Source organism: Cotesia glomerata, linkage group LG6 (genome assembly GCF_020080835.1).
Source record: "Cotesia glomerata isolate CgM1 linkage group LG6, MPM_Cglom_v2.3, whole genome shotgun sequence".
NCBI classification, from domain to species: Eukaryota; Metazoa; Arthropoda; class Insecta; order Hymenoptera; family Braconidae; genus Cotesia; species Cotesia glomerata.
Genome location: NC_058163.1, coordinates 26,878,234 through 26,896,052, shown reverse-complemented (window position 1 = coordinate 26,896,052; position 17,819 = coordinate 26,878,234). Strand labels below are relative to the sequence as shown.

The 17,819-nt window shown below is 27.1% G+C and overlaps 2 protein-coding genes across 6 annotated transcripts in view; one reads left to right on the top strand and one right to left on the bottom strand.

Moving 5' to 3' along the window:
- Window positions 1-17,819, bottom strand: part of LOC123266552 (rhophilin-2) — a 49,821-nt gene that overhangs the window by 4,744 nt on the left and 27,258 nt on the right. For 2 of the 5 annotated variants that reach the window (XM_044730850.1, XM_044730851.1), the window contains exons 2-5: window positions 7,024-7,139; window positions 6,777-6,908; window positions 3,293-3,368; window positions 15-92 (exon numbers count right to left, since the gene is read on the bottom strand). In XM_044730850.1, the coding sequence (XP_044586785.1) occupies window positions 15-92; window positions 3,293-3,368; window positions 6,777-6,908; window positions 7,024-7,139 (402 nt within the window). Of the gene's footprint in view, window positions 1-14; window positions 93-3,292; window positions 3,369-6,776; window positions 6,909-7,023; window positions 7,140-11,352; window positions 11,786-13,789; window positions 14,424-17,819 lie in introns of those variants that run through there. The other 3 variants (XM_044730847.1, XM_044730848.1, XM_044730849.1) reach the window with 3 other exon arrangements.
- On the top strand, window positions 216-2,737 carry LOC123266554 (dynein axonemal assembly factor 11). Its single transcript, XM_044730857.1, is given in 3 exon segments — window positions 216-638; window positions 1,400-2,039; window positions 2,274-2,737. Coding segments are annotated over 3 exon segments (1,386 nt in total). The 5' UTR covers window positions 216-292; the 3' UTR covers window positions 2,674-2,737.

Below are 17,819 nucleotides of genomic sequence, written 5' to 3'. Positions count from 1 at the left end.
TAAAAATTTATCACCTGTCTTGTTTCCATAAGATCAGCAATAGCTTCTTCATAATTTTCACCATCTTCACTGTAATGTTCTAAAATAAAATCCTAAAACAAACAAGATACCTTTTGTAAATATTTTTCTATACAATATACTAAATATACAGATATATAAATATAGTTAATTCGTAACCATGGGTTACTTCTACAAGCGCTTAATCAATATTTACTATTTACACTCGTAAAATAACCTTACACGCGTAGATTTTCTCGAGTTGTTTAATTTAAAAGTAATTATTTAATTTAAAATGGTGAGAATAACTGTGGATCTAATTCGAAAACGTTCCGAGCACAATGAAGGTGAGATTTCAACTTTAGAAGAAATAGCCCTTCACCAAGAAAACATTGAAAAAATTGAACTTATCGATAAACTTTCGCGCAACCTCAAAATTCTTTTGATGCAAAACAACATAATAAGCAAAATTGAAAATCTAAATATGTTAAAAAAACTCGAGTATTTAAATCTGGCTATCAACAACATCGAAGTTATTGAAAACCTCGAAGGACTTGAAAGTTTGATTAAACTAGATTTAACTGTTAATTTCATTGGAGACTTAAGGGGTGTCAAAAAATTACGGTAATTTTTATATGCTTTAATAACTGTTAATAAATTAATTTTTTAACATTAGATGATTTAATAAATACTAGTAACCTTGCAGTTACTATGTAAACTATAAATGAATAAAATTTTGCTTTATTAAATAATGACCTTTGTTAATTAAATTGCACTGTACTTTCTTAAATATTGACGTTTTTAAAGATATAAGCTCATCCAGATGTTACACTTATCAAGAGTTTTCATTTGAGTACCTACATGCATTTTTATATATTTTTCATATATACATATATATAATATATATAAATATATGAAAAATTGATGTGGGTACTCAAATGAAAGGTCTTGATGAGTGTAACATCAGGATGAGCTTATATCTTCAAAAATGTCAATAGTTCACAAGATACAAGGTCATTTCTTAATTATTGAAATTTTTAAATATATAAGCTCATTCCGATGATACATTCATCAAGAGCTTTCATTTGAGTACCCACATGCATTTTGATATATTTTTCATATTTTCATATATATAAATATATGACAAAGCTCATTTCTTAATTATGTATCTGAAGATAGAGCATTTTTGAATGCAGCCTTGATATTTATCATTATCATAATAAATTGACTATTCTTCTTCTTTTGATAATATAGGATTGCTAATGATTAAAGAATATTTATTAATGAAGTTAAAAAAAAAAATTAGTTAAATATAATAAATGAATCAAATGTTTGCATATAATATATATAAATGAATTTCTGAACAGTTAATAAATAAAATAAAATCTTGTAACGGCGTATGATGTATTACGTATTATGTGTTGATATTTATGTTTGAATTGTGGGATTTTTAGGTGTAATGAACATTTGAAAGAACTATTTCTAACCGGAAATCCTTGTACAGAATACTTGGGTTACCGTGATTACGTAATAGCAACACTGCCGCAATTAAAAGAACTCGACATGACAGAAATAACTCGATCTGATCGGATTAAAGCGCTTCAAAGGTACGCGGAAATTGAAGGAGATGTCATTAGAGGCTACTGGGATTATTGCAAAATTAGAAAAAAGCAAATTGACTCTTTTAATCAGCGAGAAAAATTGGTGATTACTGAAGTTCCGAGCGGCCTTCAAGGTGCTAATGGAGAATATCAAGATCAAGATAATGAAGAATATCGAGATCAAGACCAAGATGACAATTCCAAATTTTGGAACAGTAAAAGTTATCACACGCCAGAAGATCGAGTTGCTATTGCGAACAAAACAATCGAAATAGCCGAGAAGAAAAACAAGAAAAAAGATAATAAATTGAACAAAAATAAATACATTCCGAAGTTATTTAATTGTGAAGGCCGCGCTTACAATATTAATCAAGCCAAGGTTAGTTTCACGCTCAATGATGATGATCGGGATAATATTGTCCTTGAAATTTCTCTTTACAGGTATGTATTTATTTTTTTTTGTGAAAAAATTTTCCATTATATATTTTTTTATTCTTATATAAAGCTTGCTTTGGCCATATATGATCAGATTATGCGTTACAAAACCACTTTAGGTCATAAATAGTTATTTTTAGAGATTGACTGTAATTATATTAGAAAATTTTTGCACGGCTTTTACTTAAAAAAATTCTTGATTTTCCTTATAAGGAAGCAAACTAAATTTTCTTCTTTTAGATACTTGGATACGTCGTATGTAGATATAGACGTCCAACCAAACTACGTGCGAGCGACAATAAAAGGAAAAATCCTCCAACTATCACTTCCGTGTGAAGTATCCACAGACTCAAGTGTCGCAAAAAGAAATGTCGCAACAGGGAATTTAGTGGTAACCATGCCGCGGTTAGCCCCCTTGCCGTCTCTCGTTAAGCCTCTGAGTTACGCAACTAAATCTTGCAACAAACCAAGATCAAGCAAGATTGTCCGATTTGCACCTGTCGTTTCTAGGCGAGAATTTTTAGAAATCGGACCCAGGAATGAAGAAATGGATTTTTCTAAAATTTACAAGGAAAATAATTTTAATGATAAACATCGTTCGGATTTTATTGACGATCCAGATGTACCTCCGCTAGAATAGCTACATGGAAAAAAAAGAAAACTCGAAAAATTACAGTATATTATTAAAATTAGTTTCAGATTGTAATTATTGCAGATTTTATAAGAATTACATTGTAAAATTAACATTGAAAGCTCTGAAAATTAAAATTCAAATGATTAGATCTTGGGAATTTGGACAATAAATGAAGATTTTAAATTATAGGCAATTCCTATAAATTTTAAAATATGGACGAGAACTCAAATATTAATATTAAAATTCAAAGTTTGAGTTTAGAAAAATGTTATTTCAAACTGTAATTTTTCTAGACTGATTTAAAATTTTATACTGCACTGATAGAAGGATTTATTTGTATCAAAAAATATTTGTTAATAGTTAACAAATCATTTATTAGAGACCGCTTTTTAGTATTAAATAAATATTTCTTAGTATTTAAAATGATTTGTTTGTATTTAATAAATCTGATGTTCATTTAATAAATCTTTTTAAATACTAAGAAATATTTGTTAAGGACTAAAAAGTGGTCTTTAATAAATGATTTGTTAAATATTAACAAATATTTTTAACTATAAACAAATCCTTTTATCAGTGTGTAATTATTCTTGTTTTCTTTTAGTAATTAATAAATAGTGAATCTTACCTTGAAGGGGTCTTGAAAATCAATATCCTTGGTCTCCTTTAACCCCAATGGGATCATCGGCATAACGGGCTCTTGTCTAAAAATATAAAAAAAAAATACATTTAAAGCTTATCTTGGGAATTATTTTTATTTACTAAAATTTAAAGTTGGCCCGTTAAAATTTAGTGTTGGTCTTAACGATCGATAAATCATTGTCCGGTCCCGTATGTTTGACTTCCCGTTACAAAATACAACTCTTGTCGGCACGAAATTGACGAGAAATATATTAGCGATATATAAAAAAAAAAAAAAAATGTTTTATTGGGAAATTTTTATCAACAAACTATCAGATAATTTATGGAAAAATATATGTAAGCTGTGAATATATGTAGAGATAAATTAGATAATATTGAAATAGATAAAAATGTATTATAGCACGCGCTCATAATTACATCCTGTATGATGTTTTTATTTGATAAATATTAATAACAATAATACGTGTATTAAGAAGTCTAATTATATTAATAACGCCGAGAAAGATAATATGAAGCGATGATGAGATCAACTGGTGCTACCAAGCGTACTTAATATAAGTATAAGGAAAACAAGTTGAAGAAAATGTATTAGCAATATGGCGTTGCCGGTAAGGATAAAATAATTTGTGGGATGGATAAAGGGAACATGTATGATGGAGAATGCAGAGAAGTGTAAAGTATCCGCTGAAGGATGTTAGATGTTATTGTATAGTAGGCGGACAGTGACCCAGGAACCGAAGCATAGCGGATGGACCGGCAAACTCACAACTATGGATCGTCCAGTAGTATACACATAGTACGAGAAAACTCTTAAGTTAACTTGAGTTGGCTTAGCTTTACTTAAGCTTAACTTGTTGAGGTGTAGTGATGAGGAAGTGCTCAAGCATTACGTTCATTCTGAGGAACGTTCTCGCGCCTTTTATACGCTCAACGTCATTACGTGTTTATAAGAAATGTGAGTAAGTATCTGCTCGATCCTTAATATAATCCACGTAACTTCACCAAGAAGCTACATTTTTTTAAATGGAATCCAGTCAACAAAACTATCGTGGGTAACATACATTTTTTCCACTCAGATAATCTATTGAATAAATATTTAAGACAGAAAAATTTTTTTTTGGAAAATAATAAGTTTGGACTAGAAAATATAGTTTTTTTTTTTTAAAGAAAGATTGATAAAGATTTATAACTTGATAATTCGTAATTATTTTTTAATTTAAAATTGAATTTATTTGCACAAACAATTAAACAGGAATATAATCAATTTTTTCAATAGAATAATATTTTTTTGCTTTCATTGTAATTCATTATTAGTATTTAACTTGTTTTTTATTTCTAATAAATTGAAGGGGTAAAATATTTCTTGGGCATAACCAAAAATTTTTATATATCTATATTAAGCAGTATTTATTTATTTATTAATCAACATTTATGCCAAGGCTCCATAGGCCGAATGGCAAGCTAAAAAATACATAAATATTCTATATTCGCATTTTTAATAACATTGTTTAATATATAAGTTTATATTTATAGAATTTAAGATGCAAAATATTCAATAAATATCTTTATTAAAAAGTTGATGTGACATTTTCATTGTTGTTGCTTTTCGTTGCCATGGTGACCACTTTGGCAATGGTTACCATAGCAACGGTTACTATGACAACAGTTATTATAGCAACGGTTACTATGGTAGCCATTGTCATAGTAACCGTTACTATGGTAACGATTACCATAGCAACTGTCACCATGGCAACGGTTACTATGATAACATTTACCATAGCAACGGTTACTATGGCAACGGTTATCACGGCAACGGTTAAATATTAATGAGTTGAATTTGTAAAAATGTTGATTAATTAAATGGTCGACAATAAACATGTCGACGGAAGCACGCAAAGCGCGTTCGATTTTCTAGTTTAATAAAAATTTTATTTGTAGTACAGCTTAGATAGCTGAAGTTATTCTAAATTTTAGCTGGCTGATCGCCAGTAGTACAGTCAATTGCAACGCCTTTAAAAATTGAATTGTATAAATAAAATTAATTTATAATAAATTAGTAATAAAATAATTTCTTCTAATGTAAATAAATATTTTTTTTTCTATCGATATTTTATATAAAATTATCAAAAAATTGAAAATAGTTAAAAAGTGAAAACATATATTGAAACTTTAAATTGAAATTAATTTTTTTTTGTTAAAATAATAAGTTTGGACTTGAAAAAAGAGTTTGATTTTCTTTTTAAAGATTGATAAGCTTTTTTACTCGTATAAAAATATTTATACTCCAACTGGAAAAATTTAACAAACTAAAAGACATTAAAAATAACTAATTTATTGCTTAACTAATCAGAATCCCTATAAGCTAGAAGACTTTTAAAGCTTCGATAAACCAAATTAGTAAAGACAGTTTATTTATTCTCTCACTCAAATGTGACCGCGAATTTTATGTCTTTACACAGCGGCTTATACTCCCCGGTTAATAAGATTACGGAATAATACAATATTATACTATTAACAGAATTATGTTATTAAGTTATTGGATTTGCTACGGCTTTTAGACGCAAACAGCTTAAAAAAATTAGGAAAACGGTTGACCCTAAAGGCCATCCCTGCAACTTCCCGCTAATTCCGTTAATACCTGGCCGCTTTTTTGAGCTCTTCGAGCTCAAAAGTACAATCTGTGTGTTGTTTTAAGCTCTCCGAGCTCAAAAAGATACCTTTTCTATGCTGCTTTTGAGCTCAAAAGTCTGATAGAAGTTTCATAGAACACTATTTTTTGAATGTTCATACCGCAATAACTTTTGAATGAATGAACCGATTTTTACGCGGTTGGCGGCATTCTACGTAGTTTTTTAAGCCTTATAAATAATTTCTAAGTTTTAATTGGTCAAACTAGAAATTTCGGAGTAACTCTGAAAAAACACTTTTTTCGGTTTTCTTTCGTTCACGATATCTCTCGAACGAATCAACCGATTTTGACCGGATTAGCGGCGATCAACGTGGTTTTTCAAGGTTGAGAGCTGATTAGTTTTTGGAATCGATCAGTTGAGCCGTTTAAAAGTTATTCCAAAAAAACCACTTCAGAAAAAATTTTTTTTCCTACTTTTTTTTAGATTTCTCCAAATTTCTCAAAATCTATCAGTCCGAATCGGTTCAAATTAACAGGAAATCTAAGTTTGGCGAAGCCCTTTCGAATGGCACCAATCGCGATAAAATCGGTTCAACCGTTCAAAAGTTATAAAAGGTTTACATACTTACACACACACACACACACACACACACACCCACATACATACAGACATAGTGATACCCTCGCGGGAATAGTCAAGAAAGCTTCCTAGGACCTCAAAACGTCGAGATCTGATGAAAACTCGATTTTCGAAAAACGGGGTAAAACCAATAACTTCCCGATTTTTGAAAATTTTCAATTTTCTTAGCGGGAAGTTAAAAAATGATAAATAAATAATTACCCATCGACATTTTGATAGAGCTCGACGGAACTATTAAGCTCGGCAAGCTGCTCCTTCAGCAACTGAAGATTCGAATTAACAAAACTGAGCTCCAGCGCAACTGTTTCTTTTAATTTCCGGTTTGTGGTTGCTCTGAAAGTCACGGATTATTTTTATTTTTATTAAGAAAATTAGTTTAATATTATACAACTCGAGTTTCGAGACTCGCTTTGCATTATTTTTTATCTTTTTGCAAATATAAACTCACTTGAAGAGATTTTCTGCGCCAGCACGTAGTCTCAGCTCTTTGTTTATTTCCTGGTTGAGTTTGCTGCGTCTGTTTTGAAGTTTTCCCCGACATGTTGCTACTCTGGGATCCGAACCCTTTAACAAAACAAAGGATAAATAAATATTTAGCTCTTCAATATTAATTATTAATTATAAGAGTATAATATATGATATAAAAAGTAAACCGTGTTAACTGTGTTGTTTAATGGCTAAATGCAAAATAACTTGAGGTTGTTAAAACGTTTAAAATTAAAACCATATAAGTACCGTTCAAGTTATTTAGAGAGCGATATGCTCTTGATTACACACGTGCATTTTCTTCGGGAATATAAGCTCTACCTGTTTTAGTTATTAATATATATGTATTAACGGTAGCCAGATGCAAATACACTTATGAGAATGAGAAAAATTTTAATTTCCGAGTATTAATTCTGGGTTTGTATGAAAAATTACATTTTTTTACATTACATTAAATTTTAAATTCATTTTATGGTCGTAACGGTTTCAATTTTAATCAGGATTCAGTTTGGTTTTTTTTATTTTTTTGTTTAAGTATCTAGAAGTTTAATAAAGAATTTACTAGTAATTTTGCAGTCACTACGTGACTTGTGAACTATAAATAAGTAAAATTTTGCTTTATTAAATAATGACTTTTGTTACTTTCTTAAATATTGACGTTTTTAAAGATATGTTTTGATGTTACACTCATCAAGAGCTTTCATTTGAATACCCACATGCATTTTTATATATTTTTCATATATACATATATATAATATATATAAATATATATAATATATATGAAAAATTGATGTGGATACTCAAATGAAAGGTCTCGATGAGTGTAACATCGGTGAGTTATAGTAAAAATTGTGCGTCAAAATTTTGTTAAAAATTTTATGTTAAATATTTAACACTTTTTGTGTTGATTTAACATTTATTGTGTTAAATCAACACTAAAAAGTGTTAAATCAACACAAAAAAGTGTTAAATATTTAACATAAAAATTTTTAACACAAAATTTTTTGACGCAATGACGCAAAATTTTTTACAGTGTATCTTTAAAAATGACAATAGTTCACCAGATATGAGGTAATTTCTTAATTATTGATATTTTTAAAGATATAAGCTCATCCCGATGTTACACTCATCAAGAGCTTTCATTTGAGTACCCACATGCATTTTAATATATATTTTTAATATATACATATATATATCTAATATATATAAATAAATGAAAAATTGATGTGGGTACTCAAATGAAAGATCTTGATGAGTGTAACATCGGAATGAGCTTATATTTTTAAAAATATCATTAGTTGACAAGATACAAGGTCATTTCTTAACTATATAATATATATTTTAAAGATATAAGCTCATCCCGATGTTACATTCATCAAGAGCTTTCATTTGAGTACCGACATGCATTTTTATATATTTTTCATATATACAAATATATAATATATATAAATATATGAAAAATTGATGTGGGTACTCAAATGAAAGGTCTCGATGAGTGTAACATCGGGATGAGCTTATATCTTTAAAAATGGCAATAGTTCACTAGATACAAGGTCATTTTTTAATTATTGACGTTTTTAAAGGTACAAGCTCATCCTGATGTTACACTCATCGAGACCTTTCATTTGAGTACCTACATGGCATTTTTCATATATTTTATATATATGGTATTTGTGAAATATATAAATATATAAAATATATGAAAAATTGATGTTGGTACTCAAATGAAAGCTCTCGATGAGTGTAACATCAGGATGAGCTTATATCATTATAACTTCAAAGGTTACAGACTTTATACTTTACATATTTTTTTTATTTCTACCAGGTTCAATTTTACTTTAAAAAATTTATTCGTATACAATGAAGTATAATGAAGGGATTTACAATGTAATTAGTGAGTAAAAAATCTGTATATAAGAAAAAACAAAAAAATTTACATTTTCCATACGATGCGAAGAATATTGCAAATTAGAATTCTCAGGGCTAGTTTTTTAATCCGAGATGTAATTCTATAGGTAAGAAATTATTCAGTCTTATATGTACATGAAAAATATATAGATATATTAAATCATTGCATAAAATTATAGTTAATCTTAGAACAAAAAACCAGCCCTTACTAATAAAAACAATAAAAGATCTACATTATCGATAATGAACTCATTTCTTTACCGATTAGTTTTTTCTATCTTGTGTCTGATAAAGTGGCGCTATTATCTCTGCACGTGGTACATAAAATAAAGTTGCTGTTTTATAAAATTTTCTCTGTAATGTTTCAATCTTAAAACGGAAATAAATATTTACGGAAATTTCCGAATTATTTTTTTGCAACAATAAAAAATAATAATAAATTATTTTTCTTGTAAAGTACAAACCACTTTTTAAACTTCTCAAGAAATTGACAAAAAAAAAAAAAAAAAACGAATTTCTTTTACCAATTCGGTATGATGAAATTACAGTGAACATTAAGGCTTAGTAGAGGATATAAATTGAATCTAGAAACTATAAGTCTCTAGCTAATAATAAGTTAAAGTCTTAAAGAGCTGTCACCGATCGACATTCGAAAGCTATTAAGAAGACGAGCAGTAATGGACTTACTTTACACTACTACTCTATCCCTAGTTACTATTTCTCGTTATATATTACTATACTGGAGTTAGAGTGGTATATGTACTAGTGCGTAGAAGTACATGTATGGTAATAGATTAAAAAACAAGGACGTACGATGAGTTTACGATGAGTAACGAGTCATCAAGAAAACGTTTTTTTGTATCGCTATGATGCTTTTTTCGAGTTAATCTTTTTAAGTTCATTAATCATATAGCTCTAATGATAATGACTTGCTCGATTGTAGAGATGATTTTTTTTTTTTTTTTTCTTAATATTAAATCATTATTCTAATAATAATGTTACAGTTGAGGTAACTGTTATCACAGTGTGCACAGGTGCATGACATTAAATGTAACGCAGTAAAAGTGAAGGGAATAACACATTCCAGTTGACCCGTTCACTATAAAATAATATCGTATAATAGTGCTCAAAATTATCGATCATATACTAAATAATGTATAGATTGTTTATATAACTTTGAATAATTACAATCTTTCTTAAGTGTTTAGCTTTCAGGCAGTGCAATTTATGCGATATAGGAAAATCTGAGACGTTAATGCTGGTGATAAAATTTATTCGAAAGGTCGTTTGGTTGTTGTTATTAAAATTATTGCGTAACTGTTTGCAAATAAACGCAAGTGTTTTTTTTTTTTTTTTTTTTCATTTAAAATGGGTTATAGACAAGGTTGGAAATATTTAATGTGAAAATTTTGCATTTTTTATTTGAAATAAAATTATTAAATTATTCATTTTTTATATCACTAGTTTAATTAATTCTAATTATTAATTTTAATATTTAAAATTTTAATTATTAATTTGTTGCGATATATACAAATTAAATTCTTATAATTATTAACTAGCAACCTTGCAGTCACTATGTGACTTCCGGGACTTGTGAATTATAAATAAATAAAATTTTGCTTTATTAAATAATGAATTTTGTTAAATTGCACTGTACTTTTTTAACTATTGACGTTTTCTAAGATATAAGCTCATCTTGATGTTACACTCATTAAGAGCTTTCATTTGAGTACCCACATGCATTTTTCATATATTTGTCATATATACATATATATAATATATATAAATATATAAAATATATGAAAAATTGATGTGGGTACTCAAATGAAAGGTCCTGATGAGTGTAACATCGGGATGAGCTTATATCTTTAAAAATGTCAATAGTTCACAAGATACAAGGACATTTCTTAATTATGTGATATATATTTTAAAGATATAAGGTCATCCCGAAGTTACACTCATCAAGAGCTTTCATTTGAGTACTCACATGCATTTTTGATATATTTTTCATATATTTATATATACAATATATATAAATATATGAAAAATTGATGTGGGTTCAACTATATAAGTACGACTTTAAAGAATTTATTAAAAAAAAAACAATACTTAATATAAACTTGAACAATAATTTAAATTACAAAACGAACTGCCCAATTAACTTTGACTTAATTTTCCAAGAACACAATTAATTAGCTTAAATTATCCTATCAAATTAGATAATTATTATCCTTGAAAATTTTAATTATCCATATGAAAAACTCAATCATTAAAAATCATCTTATAACACAATTCAAATTTTCCTAATTGGCCATAAAAATTACATGAACCATGAAAAATCGGTGAACAAACAGTTATATTCATGAAGAATAATTATTCTTACCCCTAAACGTCTTTTCAATGAAATATCAATCATAATATGTTCATCTTTTTCTAAATCTTTACACTCATCTTCATTGTCCGTATTGTCATATTCAATTTTTTGAGGCACATTATTAACTATTTTTTCTTCCTCCTCCTCTTCTTCTTCTTCGTTAGATTTAAGAGAGTCTCTGGTAATCACTGTCGTGTGATTTTTCGGCAGTGAAGGCGTGTGATGCACCCACTTGAGCATAATTATCACATAATCATTATATCCTTCCAAAAATGATGAATTTTTCCATAACAAACAATCATCATAAATCACAGGATGGAGAAGGTGATAAACTATATACTTCACTTCATTACTTTCACAGTATCAGTTTTCACACGTGCCCTCATTAATGTAGTCTTTTAAAACTTATCAGACAATTAAATCCAGATTTACTATCCAAATACTAAACAAGATAAAAATAATTAATAAGATTATAAATTTAGAGCGAGATTAATTTTTTTATTTTTAAGTGTTGTATTTGTTTAATTTATTAAATAAACATTTCATAGTTTTTATGAACTAACTATTTAGCATTTATTATAATAAATAATAATAATCATAATTCTTATTATTATAAAAAATATGAAGGATAAATTTTCAGCAAAAATAATTCATTGATAAAAAGAAAATTTTATTTAAATTAGTTACCGCTTTGCAAGTGAAAATTTTGGACTACTTTTCGCCACCTATCGGTCCGTTTTAGAACTAACTTCACGCAACTTAAGTTTAAATTTATAAAAATTATAAATAGAAACATAAAATTTAATTTTGAATAAAAAATTTCCATAAAAAAAACAGAAAATTTTTGCGTAATTATTAATATTAATTTTTTAATGCAATATTTTTAAAAATTAAGTGATATTTCAACGACAGTATAATCAAAATTTCTACTAAAGAGTAATTGCTAACTAAAAATAATAATTCTTAAATAAAAACTATACTTTTCATAACCGTTAATAAAAAACATGTGATTTGATAATAATCAACTCTTTTTTCCCATAACAAGTCGAAGAAATAAAAATAAAATGACAATCATTAGTGAGTGGTGAATTTAAAAATACCAAAACAATAAACACGGACACTGATTATTATTATTATCATTACCGACATTTATCGGCTTTGTTAAACAGTATCACGTCGGACAATTACTAAAAACACAATAATTGCGACTTGAAAGAATAATTGAAACATAAATAGGAAGAGATTGGAATTGGCATTAAATTAATGATTATCATTTTAGCGGATGGTCTTTCTGTCACTGGTTACACGCTTTCTACACACAGGAAACCGTGCCTTATTGCTCGCTCAAATACTCGTCCTCCGGATTAACTTTTTCCTCCTCTGGATCGACATTACAATACAATCAATACATTAAATTACATAGAATTTTACTTCAGTTTCGCAGAGCACAATGCCGATGCGATCCAAGCTCGATTTCATTTCACGCCCATTCCGATTTTTATCCCAGAGCAATGTTTACTTTAATGATCAGGAAGGACTGTCGTTGCTCAAGTGGAACCCGCGACAGTACGGAAACAATAACTTTTTTCTTTTTTTTTATTTTTTTTATGTAACTACCGAAACTGGGCATTTATCGTAATAATATAAAATTAAGCACGTACTTAACTTTTTATTTCGGCAAACAGAGGAAATTAGTAAAACCAATAGTTTAAAAAAACATTCCATATCAAAAACTATAATTAAATTTTATTTTTCGAATTTTTTAAAAAAATTTTTCATTGAAATTAAATTTGACTCTTTTATTAAAGCACAATCAAATTTTATATTTTTTTCGTATAATAATAAAGTTAGCCATTTTTTATTTTTTAACTTATTAAATTAGAACTAAAAAAAAATTTTTTTTTTTAATTATACTTACAGTTTTTCAAATTTTTCACAAATGAAATTAAAAAAAAAATTTTTTTGTAATGATTTTTTCAATAAAAAAAAATTCTAAAAATTTTTAAATGTTGGCTAAATTTATTATCATTCTTTTCGTATTAAAATTTAATTAATTGATTAATTAAATTAATTAATTTTCTATGTTATTTAAATAAATTAATTTCCAATTATTATACTGCAAAAATTTTTAAATTAATTAAATTAATTTTTTCTTGACAAAAAAAAAATTTTTCCGTATTTTTCAAACAGACTAAATTATTAAATTTTTTTATAAAAAAAAAAATACAACTTTAAATAATGCTTCTAAAGCATATATAAAATTAAAAAGTGTTAAACTATCCACAAAAATAAAAATTTTTAACTGCGACAAGTTCAGTGAGATCAAACGCAAGATAACAATGACAATTGAAATTCCGTATCTGTAACTGTTGTTTTTGTTTCCTATGGGTCATGTTTTCCATAACACAGCAACGATTTAAATATTAGAATAAATACAATGTCTTACAAGTTGACAACTGCGTGAGTTAACTTCCGGTTAAAGCATAAGCGCACTCGCACGAGCGAACAAGAAAGTAGGCAACCGGTTGCTCTCTGTATCGAATGCGTTTGTATAAAGAATTTCTTGGGGACATCTATGGGATTGCAAGAATTTTCTCAAGATCTAATATAAACTAACTCCACTGTATTCTATCAGCAAGCCCCATTAATGTAACACGCGATCCGTTTAATATTAATTTACTAACATAATTATTCAAATATTAAATGATTATTCGAGAAGCACAATTGTTAATTGACGATTAATTAATTAAACCTCTGGATTCATTGCCTGATAAACTCATTCTCATACAACACTTTAACTTATTAAAAAAAAAATTACTTAAAAAAAATCGCTGATAAAATGTAAATTGATCAAATGTTGATGGATTGACCGATTATTGATATTTTCACTTGGATCAGAACAAAGTGTCAGATAACAGAATAGATCCGTCACTTGCTGGACCGCGATGGTAACTGAGTTGATGTTGGTTGCGGTCAGCACAAGAGACCCCAGACCCCGTGGTCCTCTGCACAGTAGTATGGTAAGGCCCGTTCTTTCTGTTCGATATTGCAGCGCGGCTCAATGGTCTGTTGTACACTGGTGAAAGGAGTCAGCTTGTTCTCAGTTTTGTCAAATTATGGTGGGGGTACACTCAAATTGTATCAAACTTCGATATAATAATGATACACATTAACATAATGTTAATCATTAATGATAACAATAAATAATACGTATTGTAAGCTGCTTAAATGTTTGTGAGGTACAATGCCTTCAAAATGGGCCAGTTTTTCATTCAATTGTATTACTTTGTAAATAAACTTGTGTTGAATGAATTTTTATTAAGGAGACAATTTTTATTTGAATAGACAATTCGGTCCGGTTCTTCATCGTGCATACTGATGCCAAGATCGTTATAGTTAAGGAGTAATTACGTTAATCATTGGTAATTGCGTTAAGAGCCGATAATTGGTCCTTAGAATTGAATTTTTAATTATTAATTGTAAATTGTGGATTTTTTATGTATTTTTTGTCGGGATAAATTAGTAAGGACTATTATTTTTGGATAGAAACTGAAAATTATGATTATAAGTTAGAAGCTTTTGGAAATAATTAAAAAAAAAAAAACTCCGGTTTAAAAAAATTATAAATAATTTTATAAAAAAAAAGAAGCGGAGTTTTTGAAAATATTTCAAATCTAATCTCTGACTCAGCATCTTTGACCGGTAGCCGGCTGTACCTTGACCGGATTTCCCGCGGTTTCTTTAAAGTTATTTTGTTAGGGTAGGTCACAGGTAAATGTGGGTAGAATTGAAGAAGATCGAAGACGGCCCCAGCCGCAAAATAAGTAATAATGATGTAATTTATGAACTATTGGAAATACGACAAGAACGTCCAGACTGTTTCAACAAAAACAATTTTTTTTTTCATTAATAATGAATATCTTTTGTCAGAGTTTATTATTAGCCTAAGTGTTTAATCAACAAAAAATAATCAGAGAAACAGGAAATTATGAGCTACTACAAAAAAAAACTCGAGAGATTACTCAAACAAACACAGAACGGGATAAAAAAAATATTGTTAAATTAAAATTTTCAATTTTTTTTCTAGCTCAAGCGTGATGAAAATAAATAAACGCATGCGCTAAAATAAAACCGCTGACGAGTACGGTCAGCACTATAGGAATTTGCGTGAGTTTTCGCACATTCGTGAATCAACCATTTTTATAACCTGTCAAATTAAGATATTATAATTTTGAACGATTTATTATTCATTCTTATACTTTTGTTTTTTTATTTTCACTTTCATTTTTATTTATTCGAAGAATGCGGTCAATAAAATTTATACTTTCGGCAATAATATAATAAATAAAATTTAGATCTTGTGTATTATCTTTTTTATATAATATTCGACAAAAATACAATATTTATGGCTCATAACTGTCTAAATGCTTAGATAAATTTATAGGAAATTGCATTAAAAATAAGATAATTTTTTTTCTTTAAAAAAAAAATATTTTCATTTTCTTAGCGGGATATTAAAAACATAATTTTCATAGTTATAAAAGTGATTTACTATTTTTTAATGAATACTTATTATAAAGAGATATTAAAAATCAATAAATCATTTATTTTATCGCGTGGTTATTTTATTATCAATTCCATATATAACCTTTGGATATTTTCTCGCGGTCATTATCTTCGGATATTTAGCTAGTGTTATTTTCAGCGTCATTTTCTAATTAAGCTTCCGAATTTTTTATAAATAGCACGCAATTTTTTTATAAAAATAAAAAAAAAATTCTTTATAAATTGGAGGAAATTTTTATTGCTTTTTAAATTTTAATTAAATATTAATCATTAAAAAAATACAGAATAAATTTCGTTTAAAAATCTCTTCAACCTTTAATTAAAAATTTTTTCTATAACATGTTTATTCAGATGACAACAATCGTATTCCACTCTATATTTGGATTTTAGGCGTGTTTTATTATATAAGTGTAAGTATATTCATGAGTAAGTACACATATGATTCACAGAAAAAATATAATTTTATAATAACAACAAAATTTCATGAAAACATCGATATTAATATTCTTAAAATTAAATAATTATCATCAGTAATCATTCCAATTATTAAAACAAAAATTTTCTCACTGTAATTGTGTAATTTTACGATTAATCATAACCATAAACAATTATGAATTATTGAACTATTAAACGCCGTGTTTCTATATTATTTTATACATTAGTACTTATACTTATACTTTAATTACTATTATTAAATTTTTTTCGGTAGCAAGCACAGTAGTTATTTGCTGTAATTTTTTGTGCGTGTTTCATTCAATAAATATCATTTCATTTAGAAGTTTTTATCAACTATTTATTTTTTTACATATATACCGTGTATCCTCACCATTAACATTAACAATTACTCATAAAATCACTCAAGGCTAATCAAATGAATCGTGTTTTATTTATACTAGTCATAGCAGAAATATTTAGCACTCACAACAGATTTTTTTGCGAAATCATAATTTCAATTCAGTTATTTATTATTTAATCCTTCAATATTTATTTAAAAAAATTAACTCTGAAATATTTGACTAAGAAAAATATTTAATCAACAAAAAAATTTATTTAACAATATTAATTTTTTAGTAAATTAAATACTTAAAAATATTTAATACTTTCATTTTAATCTCGCATGGTTACAGTAATAGCAATAGTAATACCTAATTACTAGCTCATTTATTACAGTAGCGAGCATAAAATATTTTATAATTATCAGTTATGTTTAGAGATTAATTTATTGCCTTTTACAGCTATTATTATTATTATTATTATTATTATTATTTCACTAAATCATGTTATCTTTTATTGTGAAGTCGTTAAATATTTCGCCGGAATTTATTGCTTAGAATCTATTTCAAATTTGACAATATCCGTGAATATTAAATTTATAAAAATATTTTTTCTGAAAATTATTTCATGTTTAATAATTTTTTATAAAAAAAATTTAATTAAACAATTAAATTATTCTATATTCAACTATTTTTTTCCATTATTAAATTTTTTTGCAATTGCAGCAAATTGTTTTTAAATAAAATAAATAATTTTTTTTAACAAGTGTAATGAGCATTTAAACTGAAACAAGATTCATTTGTATTAACTTTTTTCAGTGATTAATTTTTTCAAGCATTGATTACTTTAATAGACTATTATTAATGAAAGTAACGGCAGAATAATTTTTATTAACGTTATTTTGAATATTAATTATTGGATTATTTAAATTAGTTACGCTACAAAAAATGAACTGAATTTATAAAAATCTTAACTGATAATAATTAATGATCATTCATAATTTTATAGTTATAAATTTACAATTAAATTCATCAGTTATTTTGTAAGATACCGGTAGGTGATTAAGCCTAGTTACACAGTAAAAAATTTTGCCTCATTGCTTCAAAAAATTTTATAAATGTTAAATTTACACTTAA